The sequence below is a fragment of the Syngnathus acus genome, chromosome 1 (genome assembly GCF_901709675.1).
Source record: "Syngnathus acus chromosome 1, fSynAcu1.2, whole genome shotgun sequence".
NCBI classification, from domain to species: Eukaryota; Metazoa; Chordata; class Actinopteri; order Syngnathiformes; family Syngnathidae; genus Syngnathus; species Syngnathus acus.
This window is the reverse complement of record NC_051087.1, coordinates 2,056,665-2,082,326: the sequence shown is the minus strand read 5'-3', so window position 1 is coordinate 2,082,326 and position 25,662 is coordinate 2,056,665. Positions and strand designations below refer to the sequence as shown.

The window sequence follows — 25,662 nt, the reverse complement described above, 5'->3', positions numbered from 1 at the left end:
TAGAAGCTTCAACATTAATAACATTAGGACTCTCTTTCTTTCGTAATTTTTTAAGTCGCGTCATGTCTTAATGTTTTGAACTAGTAATTTATTGAGTTGCCGTGCAAAATCGGAAGTGACAAGCGAATACTTTTTCAGCTTGTTGATAAATCTTTGGGCGAAGTCCTCCCGCCTCCTTCTCCCCTACACGCACGCAGATGTCAGCAGAGTTTCTCAATCTGTCACTTTGCTAGGTGGGGTGCGTCTATTGAGGGCAAAGCAAACATGTACGCGGCAACTTTCTGACAACCGCCCTGGTGTGGACCTTATTCTACCGTATTCACCTCGTTTCTTAACAACACAGCACCTCGCTTTTGCCAGCTCCTCTTTGCCCTTAAAATTTGACAACTGAAGAGCAAGACTCGCGCGCGTCATACGAGTAGTGAACCATGCTAACCCACGTTAGCCGCTTCTAGGCTAACTCGTTATGCTGCCCGCCGGCGATTTGTCCTCAAAAGCTTAGGTTTTTATCCCAGAAGTGACTTTTTTCCCCCTTACTTCCAAAAGTTGAGAACCATACGGAGACATGGGACTTCACCCGCTGGAATTCAGCGAATGCTATCTGGACAGCCCCAGTTTCAGGGAGAAGATTAAGGCTCACGAAGCGGAGCTGGACAAAACCAACAGGTTCATTAAGGAGCTGTACAAAGATGGAAAGAACCTCATCAACGCCACCAAACGTGAGTCTACTCCGTAGGGATCAGCTGCACTCGTTTTAATGAACTGTTTGTTGGTGGTGTTGCTTGGTTTTGAACGAGGCTTGCAGAACCACCACCCCCTTTCATACCTGTGCAATTTGTTTGGCTAATATGCAACTTTTTTCTGTGTTTTGCATGAAAAACAATTGACTAGGAATCTGGTGACAAAGTCAACCTGTCAATTTTGTGCCTACCTAGGCAGTTTTTGGAGCCTTACAGGTGATATAATACCTATGTGTAAAGGGAAAGGTGGAAGTCTTGCAGGACATGTCTGGAAAGTGTCCAGGATCTCTACTGTGAAAAGGCTGGGCATGCACATTTTTTAATTGGCTTTCAATGCAGGAGGTGTAAACTCTTGAGACAGCATAAAATGCATTTGTCATGCCCCGTCTGCTCTGAAATTCGTACCAAAATTTAACAAAGTAACAAAACGATCCAAAAAAAGGACCACGGTGTTCTCGAAAGCACCGGCTCTGGAGATTCTTTCCTGAGCCCCTATCCAGCCAGACTGAAGCCAAACCGAAACACTAATAAAAGAATAATCCAACTTTTAAGGAAGATTAAAATGCCACTGACAGAAGAAGCCCAGAATGTCCTGGAATGTCCATATAAAGGCAAATTAGACCCAGCAACATTTATAAACTCATAAAAAAAGAAGCTGACAAGGGTTCTTTTGATATCTTTATCACACAATCTTGGTAAGAATCAAAATAGTCACATGTTTTTATTTTTTTGTGTCTTTTAGTGAGCCATCACTTTTGGACATTGGTTGTATGTGACTTCACTTCCACTTCTGTTGTCCGAGTACCCAGGGACTCACTAGGAGCCCCTTCTCTTCTCCAGTTGATTTAACTTTTTATGCTAAGGATTTCCCAAATCTCTGTGTTGTTAAAACTTGGAAGAAACAAAGTCGATATAAATTTGCCTTTGCGGGCCGCAAAAAAATGATGCAGTGGGTCGGCTCTGGCCCCCATGCCTTAAGTTTGACACCGCTGGTCTACAATAAGCCTCGCATCTTTTGGATATCCTCTCTTGCTTGTGTTGCAGTTAAAAAAAAAAAAAGATGCTCACGTTTTGACCTCGGAACGATGCGTTGTTGTCGTTATGTGACATCTCTCTCCTAGCAACTCCCTTCCACTCCCACAGCTGGGAGGATGTCCCGCTACGGAAAGTCCTTGGGTTCGGAGAGGAAACTTGAAGCGGGGCTGCCGGAGGCCAAAAGAGCGGTGACATGGAAGTGTCTACTAGAAGAGCAACAAGCAGATGGGCTTCTGTTCCTCGGGCTTTCCTCCTCAGGAACCGTGTCCCGTCTCTAACTGTTGTCCTTAGGAAACGCGTTGCTGGAATTACCTGGGAGTTGAAAATCCCAACGTCATTTCCGCAGCCGGACGTCCTCGCGCCACTCGCCGCTCTCCCCTAGGAACGCGTCGGCTTCGCAAGGGTCTGGGTTTTAAGACTAACCGGCCTCCGTGTGTTTTGGCCCGCTCTGCCGCTCGCTGTAATCACATTACGACTTCTGCCAAAAAGCCACATCACAGCCTTTCATTAAACTCGCATTAGCTCCACATTTGAGGTTTTCGTCTCGTACTGGAGAAAACAACAAGACTAAAGAATTGTACTTAGGGGCAAGCCACCGAAAAAAGAGATTCACATCTGCGACCGGCCGCATGGTCATTGTTGCCTTCCAACATGACCTCACTCTCCAGACTTGTTTGGACAACCAGGAAGTGTCAGATGAAGTAATGCGTCCTCGGTAGGCAAGGGGACAACGGCGGGGTCGTGACCTCTTAGCAAGGCTGCGGTGAGGGCAAACGCCGGAGTGGGGGGGGGGAGTGGACTGGAACAGATAGGGGAGCGTGAAACAGGAAGGGGCTGTGGAAAAGCATGCTGCTCTTTGAACGTCCGGCGAGGGCGAGCTGCGACCGATGGGAGCCCAGCAAGCAAAACAAACAGGCCATGTCGAGCAGATACACGGGAGGACATCTTCAGCGCTGAAACTTCGAAACGAACTGAAGATGAATGAAGGAAACCAAACTCAATGGTTTTCATTTGAGTCTCCTGCAATGGATTTGGAAAAAACCCAAAAAATTTCCATCCACACCTCTTTCTCTGAATAGGGGCACACACGTGTTTACGTGACACCACCGGGCCTGTTTATTTCCATGTTTTCAGCCCGGTCGCAGAAAAGAAAAGCTTGCTTGTAACATCAGATGACGGCAAGGTGGAGTCAACTCATGACTCATCGCCTTGAGCCGGAGAAGCCGAGGTCTCTTACTTGTGGCGGAGAAACCAGCCAAGTTTGACACTTCCCAGGTTTGCTCCAAAAAGAAAGAATAAAAAACAATTCTGTCTTGTTGGTCGAAAGACAGCTTCTGGGCAAACTTGACATTTTTTTTTGTATCAAGGACACAAAATCACGTTTGCTTCTCCAAATGGCGCCTGTTGTTGATTAATGCCGGCATCTCGTGTTCATTCCTTGGGTTTGATGTAATGAAGTCCGCACAGCTTGTCCTCATAATGGCCCGCCTGAACCATCCGCCCTTCGCGCTACTCGACACGCACGAGTGAGCCTTGCGTCATCGCGTCCAGCGCACTTGCAAAGATGCCGCCCGTCTTCTTTCAATCTCCAATATTGGTTTTGGAACATCTTATCTACAATTGATTAAATAATTACTCGGGACTCGCTATTGAGGCAGATAATTTGCTAACTAGCATGGCTCACACCAATTAGCTTTAGCTTAATTTGCTAACTAGCATAGCTAACGCCAATTAGCTTTAGCTTTTACGTTACGTCAAAAACCAGAGAACAAAGTATTTAGCTACTCGAATCAAATTTGGTTTGGTGACGATTTGAGGTCAGCAGTCAGGTCATTAAAAATGGTGGATGTATCCCGTTGTGAGTTTTGCGCTTTGCTAGCTTTCCGTTCCAAAATGGCGGTATGGTCCGCAAAGTGACACGTTGACTTTGCAGTGTCACCTTACTTCAAGTTGAGTTTCCGCTTTGTTCAGGCGTGTCAGGGTTCCTTGTTATGTTGTGAAAACACATTTGTGGTATCGGTGCGAGCTGATGAAGTCTCCAAACTGGTTGCAAGAGGTTGAATCAGACAAAGTCAAGCTGGACCATTAAAAAAAAAAAAAAGAACAAGTTGTCCTCCCATGAGACAGATGATGAGTTTAGCATGTTTTTTTGTGTTCCTACTTTCTTAGGGACTCCACCTTGTCGTATGTAATGTTTGACAAGGTGCTAATAAAAACGTTGCGCAACATTTTACAGGAGTTGGTTAGAAAAAGAGAAATCATGAAGTTTCAAACGAGTTGGGGTGCAAGATGGCAGATTTCACTGACGGTTACCATTGGCAACCAAACTGCAGTCATTCCAAGTTGTGCAAAATAAGAGTGTGGCGAGCTCCATGACAAGAGTCACCTTTTATGGACTTGCACACCCTGCTCTGGATTCCAGCACGGTGTGCGCTTCACATTTTGTTTCCAGATGAACAATCAGTCCGTTCAAAGTCAATCTCACTGATCTGTATACGCCACGGTATCTTACGCTGCCAAAACATTTTGCTGACCTGTCGCGGTTACCGTTGGCTGATAGCTGCTACCGATCACTTCACAACATAATGAAATCATTTCTTCTTTTTTTGACGTGAACTTCAAGCCTACGAATTCCAGAGTAGTTAAACACGGCACAAAGTGCATCTACCGTTTTGTCACTTTGGGTTTAAAGCCTTATAAACAATACCCGTAAGCGCTAACGTTGACAATTATCCTAGCATAAAAAATTCTATTGACCGTTTGGTCGCCAAAATGTTTTAAAGTGAAATCCAAAAATGTTTTTTCTAAAATGTATTTTGTGCTGTGTTCTTATTGTTTTTTTGTTTTTTTTTGTGTGTGATATGGATTCTCTTTTTTTTTTAAATTTTATTTAAAGCATTGCCACGGTGTCACAGTGCGGAAACCTCGCTAGTAGTCATGATTGCACCACAATTTTCTTGTATGTCTCGTTCCATTTCCTCCGACTCGCATTTATGTCAACCGCATGTGTTTCTTCTACTTAGATCTGAAGATGATTCCAAAAGTTGTTCATTGGCGGCGTTGACCCCCCCCCCCCCCCCCCCCCCCTCCTTTGTGCTCACGTGTTCCTTAAGGCCAGACTTGAATGCTAATCCACAGCATGTGTTTGCAAATTATCCAAAGAACCTTAAGACTGAAAAGTGACCGCAACGTTTTGTTTGATACTCGGACAGAAAGACACTTTGTATGTTGCCATTGGATTGTTTTCATCGGAGACACGCCAACGTTTCCTTACACTGTGCAGCTCCAGTCTTAAAATACCCTCTTCGGATGCTTCCCAAGGGGGAGGGGGCGAGCACTGGCGTGGTATACATGCCAAGTCAGGGGAATCTCTGGAAATAGGCTAGCTTTGCCCTCCTTGCATGTGAATGCTATTTGCAGAGTGATTTTTTTTTTGGAGCGTGAGCCCACCACTTGACGCGAGTTTTGACTTGCAGCCGGTTGCCCGAGGCCTGCAAGACAAACAGGATGTTTGCATAGACCGCAAAAGCCCTGGCGGCTGATTTATGTTATGCCACTCGAGAGAAATGACGTGGCGTTTTCTGTTCAACATACCCAAGGCAGGGAGAAAAGCGATGATGACCTCAGAACCGTAAAACAGATTGCATTGAAGTCGTCTGGCACACATTGCGGAGAATGATGTCATGGCAATGATTCCAATTTTAGTTTCACCACCAAAAATACAATAACATGCTTATACATTGTCTGATATATTTTTCAGAGTTGGGGATGGCCCAGCGAAAGTTCGCCCAGTGCCTGGGAGAGTTTCAGTTCGAGTACATCGGCGACGCCAAGACGGACGACGAGCGCTGCATCGGTAAGTGCGGCACTCAAAATAAAAACATTTGTCTTCCCTACTCATTTCACGTTCAGTTTAAATCGAATCGCGCTTGAGTGACTCGACAGCAAAGCACGCCGATTTAATTTCGGCCCAAATGTTTTGAATGCTTCTCCCGTGTCAAAACGGAAAAAAAAAAGTCCAAATGATGCCTCGTATCTTGAAAAACTGGCCTCCTCACAAAATATCTGCTTTTATGGACTTTCTTCTCCCCCTTCTTTTCCTTTTTTTGCATCGTTATCAGAAATCATTAAACTCATGTTTTCCAGATGAGTCACTGCAGGAGTTCTCCTCGTTCCTCAGAAACCTGGAAGACCAAAGAGAGCTGATGGTGAGCGCGACCCGTTTGAGCCTGCTTGAAAAAGTCTGGGAAATACCTGCAACCTCTTGCCGCCGCGTATTAATGTCCATATTTGGTACTCGTCCTGCAAGAGTTCCCGGGAGGCGAATTTCATTTTCTCCAGCAGCAGAAAAATGGGGAGGGCTGCTTGGTTGGGGACATGAATGCTGATAGTGTGGTGATTCCTGCCTGCCTGTCTAAGGGTCACTGGCGCTGCACCTTGATGGGAGCGGCTCTATGTGCGCTTTTAAACATAATCCTGCTCGCTATGAGGTCATCCTCATCGTAATTAGAAGACAGACAGAAGCTCGTGACTCGGAGATGACAGCCGATTTGTGGCCGCTGTTGCTCGAGCACCCCTGCGGGAATTAGGGAAAATATGTTGATTGGTTGGATCTCCAAAGGTCATGATGTTTGACCCCCCCACAAAAATGCACACAATGTAGCGTAATTCATAAACGCCTTCATTGGCTAAAGAGTGCCAGTGCTACACTAAAATAAAAATAAAATACACTATGAGATACTTAACTTTTTATTTTTATTTTGGAGCATCTATAATTTTGCCTGTAATAAATTTGATAACTGAATTGAAAAACACATTTTGTCGGCAGAAAATAAAAATAAAATAGAAATAAAAATAAAATACAGTGCTGCACTAAAATAAAAAAAATAAAACACCATGAGATACTTAACTTTTTTTTTAATTTTGAGCAGCTATAATTTTGTCTAATAAATTTGACAACTAAATTGAAAACCACATTTTGTGGACGGAAAATAACATGGGCTCGGGTAACAACCAATTAGAAATTTTTATGAGCTGATTGTGGTCATTCAATGAGCAATAACATGTTATTAAAGGCGTTATTGAGTTTTGTATTTTTGTCTGGGCCTCCTTGTCTAGATGAGAAACATCACAGAAACCCTCATGAAACCCCTGGAGAAGTTCAGGAAAGAGCAACTCGGCACAGTCAGGGTACGTTATGACGACTAATTGCCTCTTCTTTTTTTCCCCCCCCAACATTTGCTTTGTTTCGCCTTCCGCTGACATTTACACGGCTCTTCTCGGTGCAGGCGGAGAGGAAAAAGTATGAGAAAGAGACGGAGAAATACTACAGCTCGCTGGAGAAGCTTCTCAACATGTCTGCCAAGAAAAAGGAGCCCCAGCTACAAGAGGTATTTGGAAAAGCACATTCAATTCATGTTCCCAAAATATTGAGGTGGCAACTAGTGATATTCATAAAACAAACGTGAGGTAATAAGTTGGACCAAATCTCGCGAATAAAAGGTGTGATTTTGAAAATGTCATTGTTTTAAATCACACATAGTAATTCTTTTACATGGTCACTTGTTGCTATGCAGAATTCTAAGGTGGAAAAAATAACCCCATCCCCAAAAACAAATAGAATTAGTTAATTCTAACTAAATTGTAAAAGCTTTATTTTTCATGCTTTAGAGAATGTAAATATTTTCTATTTTAATGACAAATCTAACAACCTCTGTAGTCGTTTAGCCTCCGAGCGTTTTTTGTCTTTTTCTTGTTTGGGTTGCGGTGTTCCGCCGCCAAGCCCCGCCGGACCACTCGAGGCTCCCGGTGACGCACCTCCCAGCGACAATTTTTTTCCTGGCTGCTTGGCAGAGGAAGCATGCACTCTGTGTGACCGTAACACCGAGGTCAACTGCGGCCGCCGCGATCCATAGCGCCATCTGAACGGAGACCCCAGGCCACCTCTCGCTAGCTTGTTTTTGTCGTCCCGTGTGTCCATGTAAGGTGATAAGAGAGGACACTTGAAACTGTTGACGTTGTCTAAACTTTGTGGCAAACGGGTACAAGTCTGCACAGCGGCGTATTTCAAAAGATAAAAATGAATTAAAGCTTTGGCGTTCTTATATGCAAATGAGCTCCGTGTTATGTCATAGCAACATTCAAGCTTGACGCAATTTGGCAGCTAACAAAAGATTTCCTCGGTTGTTTGATTGCAAACTTGATGGCTGGGCTGGCTGTTTTTTTTGTTTCAAGACAATTAAAAAGCCATTTTGACATGTCGTATCCCTTTTTTTTTTTTTTCCGATTGAAGCAAAGCCCAGAAAATGAGGAAATCCTCCCGAAAGCTTTTTATTATTGTTGCTTCATTGACGTGTAAACGGAATTTTACTGCTGATGATAGTCTTCTGCTGTTAGGATCATAACATATAATTATGGAGATTATCTTGTTGGGATTTCCTTCAGTTGCAGGAACATACACAATTGTTACCCAGAGAGGAGAGTCCTTCGGTTTTTCTTTGCTCATATTTTCGTCCACTAATGACACTGGTTGAGTTTATCGCCCTGAGTCAAACCGAATGATTCAGACTCTCCCTGGATCATCGTTTGTTCCCTTCAAGCGTTCCCCTCAGCTCCTTCCAGCTTGTTCTTTGCGGTTATTTCAGCTCAAATTTCAACCTTTTTGATCGAGCGACGACAAGAGGACGCGTTAAGTCGTAACGCCCGCCGCAACATATTCCAGGCTGCGTCTTGATCACGTGATCTTCGCCACGTGTGTGTTCCCTCCAGGCAGACGTCCAGGTGGAAACCATGAGGCAGCACTTCCAGGAGGAGTCGCTGGACTACGTGTGCAAGTTGCAGGAGATCCAGGAGAGGAAGAAATTTGAGTGCGTCGAGCCGGTGAGTGCCCAGCCACGCATGGAAATACTGCTAAGTAAATTTTCGGTGTAAAATGCCAATGTTTCGGAGCAAAAAAAAAAAAACTAAGCTCATTCACTAACGGATATAGACGTCAAAGATCAATTTTAAGATCCATTTTAATCCACTTTACATTTTGTCAACTTGGCAAACAAAAGATCTAACTAAACTCAACATTAAAACAAATCAAATGCAAGAAAAACGAAAATTCCAAAACAACTCTAACCCCGAAAATGTGTCGCACGATGTCCTCATGTAGGTGTGGTCTTCTTTTTGCAGATGCTGGCCTTCTTTCAGACGGTCTTCACTTTTTATCACCAAGGTTTCGAGCTCGCCAAGGACTTCGACCATTACAAACGCGCGCTACAGATCAACATTCAAAATGTAAACATAAAAAAAAAAACATTTTCAATATGAACTCAACCTGAAATTAGATTTTAGAATTGGAGCCATCTGTGCCCACCTGTTTTCTTCTAATTGCAAATGTCACACTTTTCCTCTCCCAGACGAGGAGTCGATTCGAGGGCACGCGTTCGGAGGTCAACGAGCTCATGAAAAGGATCCGAGAGGCGCCTCAAGAGTACCGACAGACGAGCCCCATCAGCTGCGAGGGTTACCTTTACGTCCAGGAAAAACGTACCCATTTGCGTTCCACTTCAATATGCAAATATTTCAAATCCACTTGCAGCATCAGCATCATCTTCTGTTGCTTTTTCAGGACCCCCACCTTTTGGGTCCAGTTGGGTAAAACGCTACTGCACGTTTGTCAAAGAGCAGAAGATCCTACATATGGTGACTTTTGACCACCGATCCGGCGGAAGGAGCGTGAGTCCGCATTTGTACAAACCGGACATGTTAAACTTTCAGAACCTATCGGCAATCGTCTCGTTTTCACCTCCAGGGCGAGACGGAGTCGGTCACGCTCAAGTCCTGCCTCCGCAAAACGACAGATGTGCTGGACAGGAGGTTCTGCCTGGAGCTCGACATTACCGATCGGTAAGTTTGGTTATCTTCGAAATGGCAGCTCGCCTTATCGTGTTTCCACGAGCCTCTATTTGATGAAATGCGCCGTCTTCATCAGGCCCGGCACAGCCCTCACAGTGCAGGCTCTCTCGGAGGGTGACCACAAATTCTGGATGCTGGCCATGGGTGGGAAGGACCTGGTGAGTCAAACAGCTTTGCACTTTGTCATCATCCGCAGCTCACACCAAAGTGACTCCTACGCTCACCTGTGGCCTCGTCGCTTTGCCACACGAACAAAATATGTCTCATTGCAGATTGGACGATATCTTGGGAGAACGTATTCTAAAGAAAGAGGCAGTAAGTGTTGGGATTATGTATTCTTTTTTTTATGAGCCAAAAAGTAGTGGGTCCAATTTATTTTTATTTGATTAAATATACGTTGTTCTCTTGCAGTCGACGCTCAGCTGGATGATGTGGGTCTAACTTTTGTGAAGAACTCTATCAGCGCCATCGAGACACGAGGTGAGCATAATCATGCAGAAAATGTTCCAACTTTATTCACCATTAAGCCTGATGCTACTAAACCGAGAGAGAGAACAAAACCAAGGTGGAGGAACTACTTTGTTGCAGTGTCCGTGTCTGTCCGCCAGGGGACAGGCGTGAGCCACTTTTGGGTCCCGTTAATGTATTTCCTTGCATTTGACAACTTGTCTTACACTTATTTGATGTTTTCTGCTCGTTCTCGTGCCACCAAAGCCTCTGCAATGCCACTCAAGCAACATTTTATGATTATTGCACAGGTATAAACGACCAAGGCTTGTACAGAGTCGTGGGAGTCAGCTCCAAGGTTCAGAAGCTCGTCTCGTTAATGATTGGTAAGATTTTTTTTCTTTTTGTGTGTGTGTGTGTTACACAATTCATAACAGTTCCCAGGTGTCCTAAAGCGGTGTGTGACATGGTTTCTTCAAAATAGGCCAAGGTTAGAGTTTGGCTGTCACTCAAGAGTGCACACACGCACACACGCATTTGTTCGTCTTTGGCCCTCCATATCCTTCCTCAGCCTTCATTTGCCTCGTCGCGTCCCCCCTTCCTCGCCTGCTCTGGCAGACGCGAGACTCACTTTTCCAGCGCTGCATTGAGCATGACAACAAACCCAGGCAGTGGGAGCGGCCCGGCCTGTCTCGTCTTCCCCAAAGCTGCACGCTCACGCTCTCCCATGAGCTGATACTCTACCCAGATTCAATACAAGAAATGTGCCCTTAGAAAGAGAATGATGCTCACTTGTCAGATCAGCAGATACAAATGACTACTTTCCTATTCGCTTTAAATGCTCATTTGTGGCATTTTTTTAAATTATTTAAAAAAAAAAAAGAGAATCGTTTTTACAGAAAAAAAACACCCCGCCCCAAACTTGGTTAAATGGCCAACATTTGTCCAAACTAATCAAATCTGTATCGAAAGGTGTCTGGGTCTGCCCAGCAAAGACTTGCCCCTGAGGCAAAGAAGAAATAAGCGGGATAAAGCATCCAGGAAACGGTGTCGGGCAAAAATAGATGAGGAACGTTCCCCGCGTCTGACGTATGACGCGGCACGCTTGTGCGACTTCCCATTCCCAGCCCGACAAGTCTCCAGAGTACTGGCACAGCCTCTGAAGTAGTGAGGGATTAATTAATCTTGTAATGAGTGCAGAAGTGCTAACTTCCTTTCACATCCGCCGGGACCGAAAGGCCTCCCAGACGCAGCGCTTTTATCGCCTGGTGCGTCTTGTTACAATTTTCACTCTATATATTTATTTTCGCCTCGCTAAGAAAAAGTCCCAATTTGTTCTTAGTACTGATTCAAATCCTTTCCCTAAACACAGTCCTCCTTTTTAAAAAAAATAAAATAATTTTGTCTATTTTAAGTTCATGCTCTCATTAAAAAATATATATATACGTATGTATGTATGTGTGTGTATATATATATATATATATAAAATATTTTAAAAAAAATTATACTATATACTATAGTGAGTATTTTTATTTTCTGCACAATTTCATGTTCCTAAATTTGTTCTAGATGAAAAGAGCAACGACGTGGACCTGTGCACCTCCGAGGAATGGGACGTGAAAACCATAACCAGCGCACTCAAGTTGTACCTCAGGCAAGTTTTTTTTATTTTTATTTTTTTTATGAGCATATACTGACCTCTACCATAGTTCATGTTCAATTTGGATGCCATTTTTTTTCTTGTTGGAAATGGAAATGATGTGTTCTGTAGTCAAAGTATGTCGTAAACCTTTATGAGTGAAAACTTGTGAAATCTTGCAGATTATTATTTTTTTTAGCTATTTTCAGTTGTCGACTGAAAATCTCCACCGTTGACTTTTTTTGTGCTCAGGCCAACGCAATACGATTGTTACTTCGGAATCTTGGCTTTGTGTTTGGTTATTCAACTTAAATCCTCCATTATGTAATACCGTGAATCGAAACGCATGTAATATATTTGCCAATTTTTTTTAAAAGAACTCTCCAGTTCATTTCTTTTCTAAAGTCGATTACTTGGAAGTCTTGCGCTTGACTTGTCTACTTTGTGTCCGGCTTGCTGGGATAAGACCAATGTCCTCAGTTTCCTCCAAGTCTTAAAGTGCCGCTGGATCGCGTCCAACTCGCCAGTGAAAGTACCTTCAGATGAACTTGGTTATCTCAACACGTGCGCCATCTAATTCCCCCGGCCCGGCCCGCATTAATCATGACTGTGCACACACCCCATAAAACAGTTAGGGCTGCTATTTCTGTCCCCCCCCTCCCTCCTCTCCCCCCTCCCTCACTTATTTCGACTTTACTTCTGCCCGTGCAGGAGCCTTCCCGAGCCACTGATGACCTACGGACTTTACAAAGAATTCATCAGCCCGGCGAGTAAGTCCCACCAACACCGCTACCGATCGTGTTTTGCATGTTATGCTAGCATTCGAGAAAACTTTCATTAGATAAAATGATTTGGTTTGGTTAAAATATTGGCCATCAAATATATCATTTTGAATTCTCATTTCTCATATGTCAGTTTTACAGTAAACTGGGCGTGACAGACGGCACACTGTGCGTCTAATTTTAAAATTGTGAATTTAAAGTGAATTCTGACTTAAAATATATATTTTTTTAAAATCAGAAATTATTTTGTATATTTGTATATAAAATTTTTATTTTTTATTTATTATATATTTTTTAATATAAAAGTTGGGATTTGTTGCATAAAATAGCCGCCATTCCTAAAGAGTACTAGCACTTCACCTGAAACTGGATTGGTTGACTTGCAGCGTTCCTCAAAAGTGCTTCCAACACCTCCACTGACTCAGCTGAGCTTTTCTTAACTTTTTCTCACTCGCTTTCCTTTCAGTTTTTTTGTTTTTGTTTTTTTCTTGACACTTGTGAGAGTTGCGCGTCAATGTAGAGTGGCATTCATGAGCCACTCAACTGCGGAACACTCGTGCCTGCCTGTGTGTGTGACTTTACATTTAATCTCACTTTTATTTATTTTTTTAGCCCGCTGTTTCATTTACCTCCAAATGTTCCCTCTGACCTTGAATGGCAACCATCCTCATGATGTTGTTTTTAATTAAATCTGATTGAAAACCAGCGCTTATAATTGGATGAGATTTGACATTTTTATCAGGCGCTCGCAATGAGAGGAGAAGCAGGGTTGAAAAGTGGATTAGAGCCGATTTGTATTTATTTCTTTGACAGATGACGCCATCCTTTTTTCCCTCCCCACATCGACGTTCCCATAGTAATGCTACCCGGCGTGGGCGCTCAGATGCCCATGTGTGAGGAGATATTTAAGCCATTCTTTTTTTTTTTTAATGTAAATCTGTCTCCTCTGCCAGCCCCCCCCCTCCCCATTTTTTCTCCACAGCCAAATTCCAGCAGGCCGTATATTACCATTACACCTCTTAAATGGAAAAGCATCATCCCCTTGCCCTTAACCGCCCCCCCCCCCTCCATCCTGGTAGTTTATTGCCCTCCGATGATTGCGTCCTTAAAGATCTGCTAACTTTTTATTTTTCGGAATGTGTCCTATTAGGCGCTTCGGGCCCGTAAGTGGAATTGATAGGATGATTGCAATCTCTGCTCTTGGCCTTCTGCCACTTGCTTATTCGATTTTTTTTTTTTTGTGTGTGTGTGTTACAGAGGGCGGCAGTCCAGAGTCTCGCATCCAGGCCGTCCACTGCCTTGTCCATAAGCTACCGGAGAAGAATCGACAAGTCCTCGGGCTGTTTATGAAGCATCTGGCCAAGTGAGTGATGGCCGTCCCCACAGTGGTCATAGTTCATGCAATCTGCAGCCTCCCCAGCTCGGAACTGGCTCGGTCCCGCCCGCCTGTCCGTCTCCTCATTCTCACTCCACATGCTTCTTCTTCTTCTCCTTCTCCCTCACTCCCACTCTTCAGTCTTCACTCCCCCTTCCCTGCTGTCACTCCATCTCTTTCCTCGCCACCGATGCCGCCAGCAGCCTCGCTTGTGTTAGCGCGTTTCTTTCGCCTTTTCGTGTATTTTAACAAATAACCGCCAAGGGGTTGTCAATTTGCTCAACTGCAAATGGGAGGGGGAGGCATCTGTTGAGGGAACTGACTATTCGGCAGAAGTTGTAAGACATATTTTGGAAGATCATTAAGCAATAGTGTTTGTAAATTTGACTCTACTGCTTTGTGCTATGATGCGCCTTATATAAAGACCTTTTCAAAAAAATGGACCTATTCTTTAGAAAAATGCCTTATGGTCCAAAAAACACGATGGTGCAAAGAACATATCGTAAAAAAAGGTTTGACTTGACTTCCCCTTTAAAGCCAAAAGCATTTTAATTAATGGAGGCAGTGCGTATGCAAATTAGCTGTGACATCATCACAAACAGGCAAATCTTTTCTATACTAGCAATTAATAAAAAAGGCCCATTTTAATAATTATTTATGAATATATTTGTCAAATAATATCAATTCCCCATACTCGAACGTCCCTGCTCCTGACTTGCCCAACTGCGGGTGATCAACAGTTGCGCGTCACTTTTTATCAGCGAGATTAGATCAGCAAGAAATAACGTTAGCCAACATTACAAGGTTTTACCTCTGCAAGCTTTTTATAAACTTAATATGAGCAAATTGAGGATAAGTAAATAATCCCACTCCTCCCCGCGGCGGCGAAAGTCTGCCGGTTCTTATTTCATAGAATCCCACTGCGAGATCGGGCTCTTGTTGGAGAGGGAAGAAGAAGAAAAAAAAAAAAAGCCAGCGCTATTGAAATTGAATTTGGATTATCCGCCGTGAAATTCTCCAGACTGGAGAGAGTCTGAATATATCTATTTTTTTTTTTCTCTCTTTCCTGAAGTTGGCGCGTGTGCATGTCCTGCAGGGGAAAGGAAGCAGAGCCAAAATTTCACACTCCTATCTGAAATGGTTTCAGAGATGTTATAAATGCGAGTTGTCACCGGCGTTTTTGTCTTCAAAGGAATCATCGGGAGCTATTTAAGAAGCAGTTTTTCCCCTGCAGATGCGCCGCACCGCACTGCAGCAGAATTTCACTGTGAAATCCCTTCACCTGTCTTTTAAAAAAAAAAGAAAAAAAAAAAAAAAAGTCTTCAAAACGGAGCTCTTCCTTCAGTTTTCCACCTCCCAACTCTAAAATGCTCCAATTTTATATAAAACTATTTCACGTCTTTACTATATCCTTTGTAAAAGCAATATTAAAAAGTAATGGCCACCTGTTAGGAAATTGTCCGATTTACTTTTTTCCATGTCTTGACATTTTCGGCCGTGTTTCTACAGCGTGGCTGCGCACAGCAAGCAGAATCTGATGACAGTGGCCAACCTGGGCGTGGTCTTCGGCCCAACGCTGATGAGGCCGCAAGAGGACACGGTGGCCGCCATCATGGACCTCAAGTTCCAAAATATCGTGGTTGAGATCCTCATTGAGCACCAAGAAAAGGTAGCAACTCTCAAAGGGACCAAACTCGGAAGCGTGTTGAAAACAGTTTTATGATTTATTCAATTTTATTCATTTTTTATTGTTTATTTAGTTTGTCTGTTTATTTATTTGTTTATTTATTGAGTTCTTTTGTCGATTTATTTATTCTTTTCTTTATTTTGTTATTTTGCCGTTTAGTTATTTTTTTATTTATGTATTTATTTTTTTATTTGGCTAGTTTTACACTTAACTGTACTTTCAAAGAAAATTGCTACCTTGAATATGTAGGTCTTTATTTAAAATTATCTTTTGTCTTTTTTGGGGGGTGGGTTCAGTTTAAAAATAGTGATATCGAGACTTGATATCGGTATCGTTGACAACTCAAGACATGAGTGATCATACTGGCATCGGTCTGACAAAAAGTGATATCGAACGTCCCTAGTTGAAATTATTGTGCTGAAATCCATTCATCTTGTGCATTTGACATTAATTGACAAAAGTCTTAACGATCCACAATCAATAACACTGCCTTGTGCCCACTCCGGTGAGGGCCTTTTTTGGAAGCCCGAGCGCAGCAACATTTTTGGACTGACGTAGCGACTGCCAGACAGAAACTTTCCACACAGCCAGAGTCCAACTGGAGACTGTCAATCCCCTCCCGATAGCAGAGCAGCCGCGTTTTACATTCACCTCCATCTGCCCACAGAGAGGCAGCCCAAAGTCTCAGCCATATCAGATTTCTCACTTTCTCGCTCTCTCTCCTTGTCTGCCTTGCTCCAACAAACTTTCTCTCTCATGCCATCCTCCCGTGCGTCTGCCTCGCTTTTTCACACTCGCGTTTTCTCTGCCACTTTCTCTCGCCTCGACTACCCCCCCCCCCCTCCCCCTTCATATTCCTCGCACCACCACCATCATCCTCCTCATCTCTGTGATCCTCTCTCAGTGCTCTTCCGTTCTCCTCAGCACACCTATTCTCTTTAAACTCCGCTTCTGAAGTCTGTATGTAAACACTGCTCGGGACAAAGTTTGTTTTATTCTATCACAGACCGAGGCTAGTTTCCCCGTAAGACGATAACGTACTTTAGTTACGTTTTTGGGTTGGGGAGGAGAGTGCTTTTATTTTCCCAACTACGGTGTCTCTCGACATCATCAAATTGTGCTTCACTCGAGATATGCACCTCCCTGCTTATTCCTGAAGTTTCATGCATTATTCAAAAACCAAGCAAAAACCGATGTTGGCAAAAGTTTGAAGAAAAAAATAATAATTTTTTTTAGGAAGTGTGAACACAACAGGTAGACGCATGCCGGCCAGTTGTTTTCAGCTCATCTTCGCATCATGCATTCAGATCTTCACCGATGCTCCCGAGTCGTGCCTTCTCTCACCCGCCGCCCCGACCGTCTCCGCCCCCACGCGGCAGTCCAAGAAGATGAATCGACAAAGCCGTCCGCTGGCCGTCTACAACCCCCAAGTCATGGACATACCGACTGGTAAGAGACGCCGCCCATCTTTCCGTCCGTAGATGGTCGAGCGGCTCATCTGGATGACATCACGTCGATTCATAGCGTCATGCCAATGGCATATTCATTTTAATTCAAATCAAACAAAAACTAGGTTCCAATTTGCTAGGCCAGTCGAACACTGATTCTAAACCCAAAAACTGCGCTCTTGGATTCGCCGCAGTGTGGACACACGGACTTGATCCCATCCATTATTGACACCACAACCTTCCGGAATACTGCGGGAGATGTTCGCCGCCACGTTTTGCTGACAGGTGGCTATTTTTAAAACCGCATTAATGACCAAACTGTAGAGGCTCTCTCGTCTCTAGTTAATGAAAACATTTTTATGTACGGTAACACCATCTCGTTTTGAGGGTTCTCGCTTTCTGTGCAATCATGAAAAGGGACTGGACCAGTTTAAATCTTCGCATTGGCAAATTTTAATATCTGGGCTGGCCGTGGTAATCCCCTTTTAAGCTTTTTAAGCAGCCGCTGATAATGGATTTAGTCTAGGTTGTCTCATCCGGTCGTTGGCTGGTTGAGGGAAATTTAAGGCGGATAAAAAAAAGAGAAAGTGCGACGCTACATGTGTCCGATATCGCCGACTTGAGAAAAAAAAATCTCCTAGATCCTAATGTACACTTGTGATGTCACTGCTAATTAATCAGCTTTGATATGCGAGACTGTTGATTAAGAAATTCTTAACCATCCGTGTCATCATCAGCCTGCGACTCCTCCAACCTCGCCACGGACGAAACGTCAATGGGCAGCAACGAGTCGGTGTCGTCGCAGTCCTCGTCCGCTTCGGCTTCCGAGGCGGCCACGCCGGAGAGGAGCGAGCGTTTGCCTCTCAGCGTCGGCCTCTCCTCGGGCACCAGCAACTCCAGGTGAGTCACACACACACACACACACACACACACACACACACACACACACACACACACACGCGCGCACAGAGCAGCAGCACGGGCCCGTGAATGTCGTCCTGAATGTCGATGCGGCGGATGAATTGTGGCTTCACGCTTCACATCCTTCTTGTGCTGCTGTGTCATGTCTATGAATTCACCTTGAAATCTTTCCCTCGCTCGCCCTTCGCCGACTCCCATCAGCGGCTGACAGAGGGGAAGATTATGCCGCTTCCTCTTTCATTCCGACCCTTCCGCGAGTCCTTCCTCAAGTTATTATGCGATACATGCCCCCCCCTCCCTCTCTCTCTCTCTCTCATTTTGCATAGTAGACACTATGGATGCCAAAAAAGGACTTTCATTTCAATTGTGAATCAAGTCTGGAATTACAGTCCACAAAACATTTTCATACGTAGAAGGCCGCAACAAGCCGGGACGAGATCATAAATCTTCTGGCTTATTTGCTCGGCGGACAGGTGGCCGCGCTTTGGCCGTGTAAATCGTATTGACGTCGGCCAGATATTCATCTTGTTTACCCCCTCGTCGCCGCCCGTCCCCCGTCCCTTCATGAAGACTTCCGCCATATGTCACCGGGTGTCATCCCGACTTTGTTCGCTCATAAATTGAGATGGCGGGCACCCCGGAGCTCCAGCTTCGGCCCGATCCCAAAAAGAAGTGGAATCTGTTCCGTTGCCCTCATGAATGTCACAAAGGGGACTTTGCAAAGGCACAGTCTGACTCAGTCGAATACATTAACTTTTTTTTTTTTTTTAATGACATGATAGATTCCTCGATTATTCACCCTCAGTTGTCATTCGAGTGGTTTTTTTTGTCTTATTTTTATTTTGGTACACTGCATTCAACGAGTTTCATTGTCAGCACTCCACCAACCTTTTTTTTTTTCAAATTGAAAAGGATTAATATCCTCGGCAAGATCACGATCTTAGCAATAGCAATTCTAATTAATCATTTTTTTTAATTAAACCCTCCAAAATCCTGAAAATATTCTCCATCAAATGTTCAACTGAGCTTTTATATCTCCCATCTCTTAATTCTAATACGTTATGCGATCTGAGATACTTGAAGTGTCCGGGTTCAAAGTGTAACATTGCGCGAGTTTTCCACACTAATAATCAGCTTTAGCTTCACAGTTTTGCTAGCAGCGTTTCACAGTGGCATCGTTACTCTTCCTCCTCTTCTACTCCAACACCACTCGTCCTTCCACATGCCGCTGGCGGGCAAACTAGTGCGAATCACAACACGGTGGCTCGCAACTTATATTCCCCGCACACCCAAACCCATCGCGCTTGCCACGACGAGCTCAACTTCTCAGCTTTAGCCCCTTTCTACCAGAAATCCCATCGCTAGCCTTTTTTTTTTTTTTTTTTTCCCCGTTAGCGGAATGACACTCGATCGCCCTCCTCATCCTGTTACTTGGAGCTGCGTGCCGGGATGAAAAAGCCTCGGCTGGTGCGGGGCAGGTTTCCCGTCGTCTTAACGAGAAGCGGCGGTTCTTGTCAGCCGATAAATTCTCGACTGCCGCTAATCTTGACAACTGCGGGACCGTACCGCGACCCAGATCCAAAATCTCAGTTGATATTCAAACCTACCGCAGACATTGACGCAGGAGTAACGACCATGTCTCATTTGAGAGACTAAAATCTTTTTTATATAAGGGAGGAGCCAATTTTAGCCTGGGTTGTTAGCGGAAGATCCAAAAAGTGTTGACGGCATTTGCCGTTACCGGCGCTCAGTGTTCCGGTTCTCGTTGACGTCATATCACATCAGCGGTGCTCAAAGAGTTAAAGTAGTATTAAATATTTTGAAAATGTCAATTCTCTCCATGTCGTCTAAGTGATATCTGTCTATACTTGTAAATATTCCCCACAAGGCCCAAATTGCAAAGTCCCCATTTAAATCGTTTAATCATGTTTACCGAAAAGGCTTAGCTCTCTCGCTGATGGAGGAAAACAACAGATGAGCTCCTGGGGAGAAGAAAAAAAAAAAAACATTGCTATTTTTTGCCACCACAGCGACGGGAATGAGTGATTTCCCTCGCTTTGGCTTAGCCGTAATTGTGAGCGCAATTTTCTTTTTCCGGATGAATCCATTTTACCTCGTCCGCATCGAACGCCTTTCTAGGACGACTACGTGTCCGCTAGTTTGTAATCGCCTAAGCGTCGATTTATTTCAATGCTTTTAATCGTCGTAGATAAACGTCTGTGACTTTCCCCTCATCTGATCCTCTCGACTGCGACGAGGGCAAACAGCGGTTGCGCCGAGGTCCGGGTTAATGAGTGGATTTGCTGCGCGCCGGCGCTCCGTCCCCCACCCCCGTGGCGATGTGATGCAGCTGAGCCCCGCAGTGGGCCAGCGCCGCTGCGGAGCTATAAATCACCCTCAAGCGGGGTCCCAACAGAGCATCCACCGCTGGGTATGGACAAGTTGGGGAAAGGTTTGCAGTATCTCTCATCCTCGTGACCTCCAGCATCCCCCCCCCCCCTCCCCTCTCTGGCTATTCCCTCTAATTCCCTTGATTAGCGTCTCTATGGGAGCGGCAGCTAGGCAGCAATTTGCCCATTTTGTGATGTATTAGCGCTGGCCCTCGGGCAGGCATGCAACGCAGAGGGACGTCTGGCTTCCACTCCCACTCTCCTTTGCATTCACCCGGACCCCCTGTCCGGACCTGGACATTCACGCCCAAGAAATCGGCAGTTCTGACAGCGGGTGATGTAAAGCACAGCCGTAGCCGCTGATGCCCCGGATTAGCCGTGAAGCGGTTTACCGATAAACCGTGATATGATTTGGGACGCTTAGCATTAGCCGTTCAAATTGTAACTATGGTTACAGATGTATTTTGAGAAAGTTGGCTTTTTAACAACAAGACGCACTCGGTGGAAAATGTCAGCGCGACTCGGCTTCACAAATCACGACACAAGGATTTGTTCATCCTAGCAACGAGTCCGGAGTCGAGCACCGCGTGACTTACATGTGCTCATTGATTCCGAGGAAGCGGTTGGTCAAATCGATGGAGTCCATGCGGTCCGATTGCTGGCGGCCTCCATGCTGTTTGAACGTGCAACACACTTGCTTATAGTCAAGTCGAGTGAGGCTCAGTGGAAGGTTCATGCGTGTCGCCATGACAACGGGGCGTCTGCTGTTCTTTGCCATCACTACCGCTGGCTCATGAAATCCCTTATGTCACTTTTTCACAAAAAGACAAACTCTGTAGCCAAAGTATGTTTTTTTTTTTATATATATATATTTTATATATACATATATATTTTGATGTTAAGCTGTCATGTTTTGTTCCGCAGAGCGTCCATGGCAGCAGCCACCTGGTTAGGAGAATGCCAGCATGTCTGCACACCTGACAAAGAAAAGCCACTTGAGAGGTAAAAAAATAAATAAAAATGTCCCCTTCCACTCTTGCTCCTGAACATGATCCTTAATTTGTCATTTGCCCATTTGACTTAAATGCTTCGACCTTTTTTCTGGCCAGGCTGTTAATGTAGAAACAACACAACAAATGTAGAAAATGTGATCGCAAGCCTGTTGCTTTTTTTTTTTCTTTTTTTCCCTCAAACATCTTATCCTCCTTCCTCGCGTGTTGTTGTTGCGGCTCTGCAAGAAAAGAATATGAAATATTTATCGATCGCGGCGCGCGCGCTGGAAGCGCTCGGCGCCTACCTGGCAATGCTGCTGGCTCGGAGATAACACTTTGCGATGGCAGGCAAAACAGTCAAATGTTGTTGTTTTTTTTAATCATTTCCCAGGAATGAACAGCTTTCCTCTATCTCTGTTTTTGCACAAACCAAAATCTGGGCTCCCTATTTTAATTATTTCGACTCAAAGCGTGTGATATGAAGGATTGAAATGACGCAGTTGTTTACGGGAAAATGCGTCAACGGCAGATTAAAGAGAGGAAAAAAAAAAAAAAAAGAATCGGAAATCCTCAAACGCAAAACCAAGATTAAAATGAAATGATAGAATTTCCACTAACAACCCAGGCTAAACTTAGCCCAACATTCAAATCTTATTTCTCAGTCGTCGTGATGTAACACTTCAACTTACTTCTTTGACGCCAATGTACTACTTTCCTACTAGGCAGGGCTTTGGTGGCATCATGTGGCATCTTAGGGCCTTTCAGAAGGAGCACAAAAAACAGGAATAGGTGAGTTTTTCAGCAAGGATCAGGGAGAAATAAAAATGGTGAATTAGCAAGTCACTGTTGTAATCATGAAACCAAAGTGATGCTCATTTCCATCGTGAAAAATAAAAAAAAATACTTGTCAGTTTGCAAACCATAAAATAGTGTCCATCGTGGCCAGTGATGTGATATGAAAGGTTCGGTAAAGGCTCCCCGCCAACTAAGTCCTAAGTTAGATTCAGAGCCAGGAGGATCACGTATTAGGTCTCAATGGAAGCGCTGTCTAATCCGCCAAGCGCACGGCAGCCCCGCTCACTGATTGCCTCCATTTTTCAGCGTCATAGGCAGGAAAGCCAAGGCGGTGTACCCGTGCGAGGCCGAGCACGACTCGGAGCTCTCCTTCCAGATCGGCGCAATTTTCAACGCCGGTAAGTGCATATTGGATCGGGAGGAAAAACGAACTCCCGATCTGATCTTCCGTCTAACACTGAGATAAGACCAAAGAGGGAGGGCAAGGGGATGGCCAGGGTGGGGGGGGGGGTTTCGGATTTCCGACGGAGCCTTAATCACTCCTACAGGAAATGAGAATCTGGGTGTCGTCCTCTTGCTCCAGTCTTAATTGTGACAAATCCCATAACGCCAATCACCTGTCATGTTTGCGTACCACAATGAAATAACTGAAAGAATGAAATGCCGGTTCCATATTGTTCCTAAAGTCCGACGTTTGACATCCTTACATCTCCAAATATCAAAAATATTGTCATAATATCCCCAGCATCATATTAAAGTATGTTAGATTTGGCCTCATTACACTTTTGGAGATCAAAAAAAATATCTTAAAACAGAAATCATAACGCCGACTCCCTTGGTCATATTTACTGGATCATCACGTGTGTTCAAAATGATAAAAATAATTGCGGTCATATTCAGTCGAAATGTTCTTACGAAGAGCAATTCCAGGTGAACTTTTTTGCTGAGATCCAAAAAAAACAAAACGTAGCAGTGCAGTTGCTCACACTCACTTGATTCCCCTCTGCTGTCTTACTCCCGTCCCCCTGAACACCTTACCCCTAAACGCCCTACCACCACCACCACTTCCTTCTGCAGTGACCCAGTCCAGAGAGCCGGGCTGGCTGGAGGGGGAACTGGAGGGCAAGCGGGGCCTCATTCCTGAGAACTATGTGGAGATGCTGTAGCCTCCAAAAATGGACACAATGATGGAATTATCTTACGCTTTCGCCTCACCTGTTGTGTTCTCTCAAGCCATGGACCTATTTGTTTTTCTTCCGCCCATTTATACATGGTATCCATGAGACACCCACCCTCCCCTCACCTTTGCCCCCCTCCCACCGACGTGCCTTGTCGAGCCCTGAATGTAAACGGGTATGTATGGCCATAAATCATGGACAGGGCTTTGCTTGCATATTGTGCACGTTCCAAACGTGGCTTTTGGACTTTCAAAAAAAAAAAAAAAAAAAAAAACGCGTTTTATACAATCGATGCACTCTTTGGCTTTCTTTCAGCAGACATCCAAATATCACGGCCCTCTGCCAATTGTGCCTTTTTAATGCTGGATGACTTTTTTTTTGTCAGCATGAGGACCTAACTATCTATTGAGATTATTTTTTATTATTATCGGAACCAAGTGTTTTTATCCTTAGTATTTTTTTGGCGGGGTTGGTGGTATTTTTTTTAGTTTATTTTTAAAGCAGACACTCCTAAACAATGTCTTGATTTATTATGATTTTATTTCTAAACCAAAAAAAACGAATTTTATGGTAAATATCCTAAAATGCAGTCTTTTAATTAGTGCATTTTGTGTCTTGGTGAGGTTGTTTCACGAGGTTTGATGGTGGAAGCACGTCACTTCAGTTTATGCCACCAGAGGTTGCAATATTTTCAAATGCTGATTTGTGGTGTTATGGTTGTTTGTAAAAGGGTCCTGGATTCATTTTTATACACATTTGATAGGGGCACACTCTCAAGCAATGTTCAATAAGTGTTATTGCGGTGAAATAAATGTTCAAATTGATAACTTTTCAAAGGACTTGTACTAAAATGGTTGTTTCTCGCTCCGGTTACTTCATCAAATACAGTATAAATGGTGATCATTTTTTAATAATAAAACAATCGAGACACGCCATTCTTGCTTTATGGAATATGAGTTAAGTCGTAAACTCAGGCGGCGGCCATTTTGCCACTTGTTGTCGACTGAAAATGACATCACGGTTGTCATCTCCGGTATCAACCAATCACGGCTCAGCTTCAGAAAACTGGTGTAAAAATAATCCTAGCGTGAAGTAGCACTTTGGTGCTTTGGGTGACTTGAGTGTGTTTACACTGTGTACTGTAGCTGTGCTGTGTCATTACGTATAAAAAGTAAGCTAGCGCTAATGAGGTGGGTGACATTTTTTTCCCCCTCCATCACTGTCACCATCCACCCACTGGGCCCTTCATCGCCTATCCCCCTCTCTCTCGGAAATAGTGCTGAATCATAACGGCGACACCAGCCAGACTGTCTGTCAACTCTGCGCCTCCTCCTCCTTGTCCTCTCCAACACTATCTGACTCATGAATACATTCCGACTTTCGTCTCCTCAATGATTTTTCCGCTGATTATTTAATACTTATGCTTGTACATGAAAATACCAAATTATTTTTCATGACAAGATTCGTAGGGTCGCCTTTGTTGCGTTAATATCGGCAATGACTGAAATGTTTGTTTGGATGAAGAGCGGACACGGGCTCGGAAAGTTAAAACCGGACATCTTGGTTTCTCCTTCCTCAACGCTTCCTGGCGGTGTTCCAGCCACGCTTTGATGCAGTGTCCTTCATCCTTCCTCGGCGACCATCGTCACCTCCCATCCATTTTCCCCACTCCATGACTCAGCGGCGTTTACGTCAATGTGCCAGATTCATGGTGACAAAGGTATTCTCATTCTCATTCCGTACAGCTACTTGAGTAAAACAAAAATATTGATAAAAGTCTCAACAAACATCCACGTTTTATTGGAAAGACTGGAGAAAATGGAGGGAGGTGGATTGGTGGCAGGGAAAGTGAGCCAAAGACGCTGCCGCCATGTGCGCGGGCGCAGCCGTGAAATCGGCCTGATCCAATAGATTCTGTTTATCTGGCACGGCAACAAGTGAAAGCGATTGAAAATCTGGGGGAGATTTGGAGAGGGCTTGCGCATTTCAATGGGGAGGAGGCTGGGAAACTACAGAGAAAAATAAAGCAAAACAGTCTGATGCCTTTGCAGATTGGGAGGTCAACGGTGAACCCGTTCTACCTTTTGTCTTGTTGGCTTCCGAGTCGGGCGACGTGGCGCCGCTGCAGCTGGTTTGAATTCAGCCAAAGCTGAATTGAGTTTGGGATTGTGCTCGTCGATTCGACCGAGCAAAACGTGGTCAATGAATGTCACATGACCGCCCCCCAAAAATTTTTTTTGATGTTTTTAAAATTGAATATGAATGCAATACAAAAAAATGCTGAGGCATATAGTTTTATTATGAAATTATGATTGTTTTTATTTCTAGGTT

The 25,662-nt window shown here is 44.2% G+C and overlaps 1 protein-coding gene across 2 annotated transcripts; it reads left to right on the top strand.

Moving 5' to 3' along the window:
* The first annotated feature begins 188 nt into the window (after positions 1-188).
* Positions 189-24,167, top strand: arhgap10 (Rho GTPase activating protein 10). 2 transcript variants are annotated; one of them, XM_037260056.1, is made up of 23 exons: positions 189-719; positions 5,536-5,631; positions 5,922-5,983; positions 6,894-6,965; positions 7,064-7,165; positions 8,544-8,654; positions 8,952-9,056; positions 9,179-9,308; positions 9,391-9,497; positions 9,574-9,668; positions 9,754-9,835; positions 9,950-9,992; positions 10,089-10,157; positions 10,436-10,510; positions 11,694-11,778; positions 12,475-12,533; positions 13,803-13,908; positions 15,430-15,589; positions 16,915-17,056; positions 17,793-17,955; positions 21,291-21,356; positions 22,460-22,551; positions 23,231-24,167. In XM_037260056.1, exons 1-23 carry the CDS (start codon positions 566-568, stop codon positions 23,317-23,319), a joined length of 2,265 nt encoding a protein of 754 aa, XP_037115951.1. In that variant the 5' UTR covers positions 189-565; the 3' UTR covers positions 23,320-24,167. The 2 variants fall into 2 exon arrangements, with proteins under 2 accessions (XP_037115951.1, XP_037115919.1); XM_037260024.1 differs by having other exon boundaries at positions 190-719; positions 21,291-21,368.
* Positions 24,168-25,662: the final 1,495 nt, after the last annotated feature.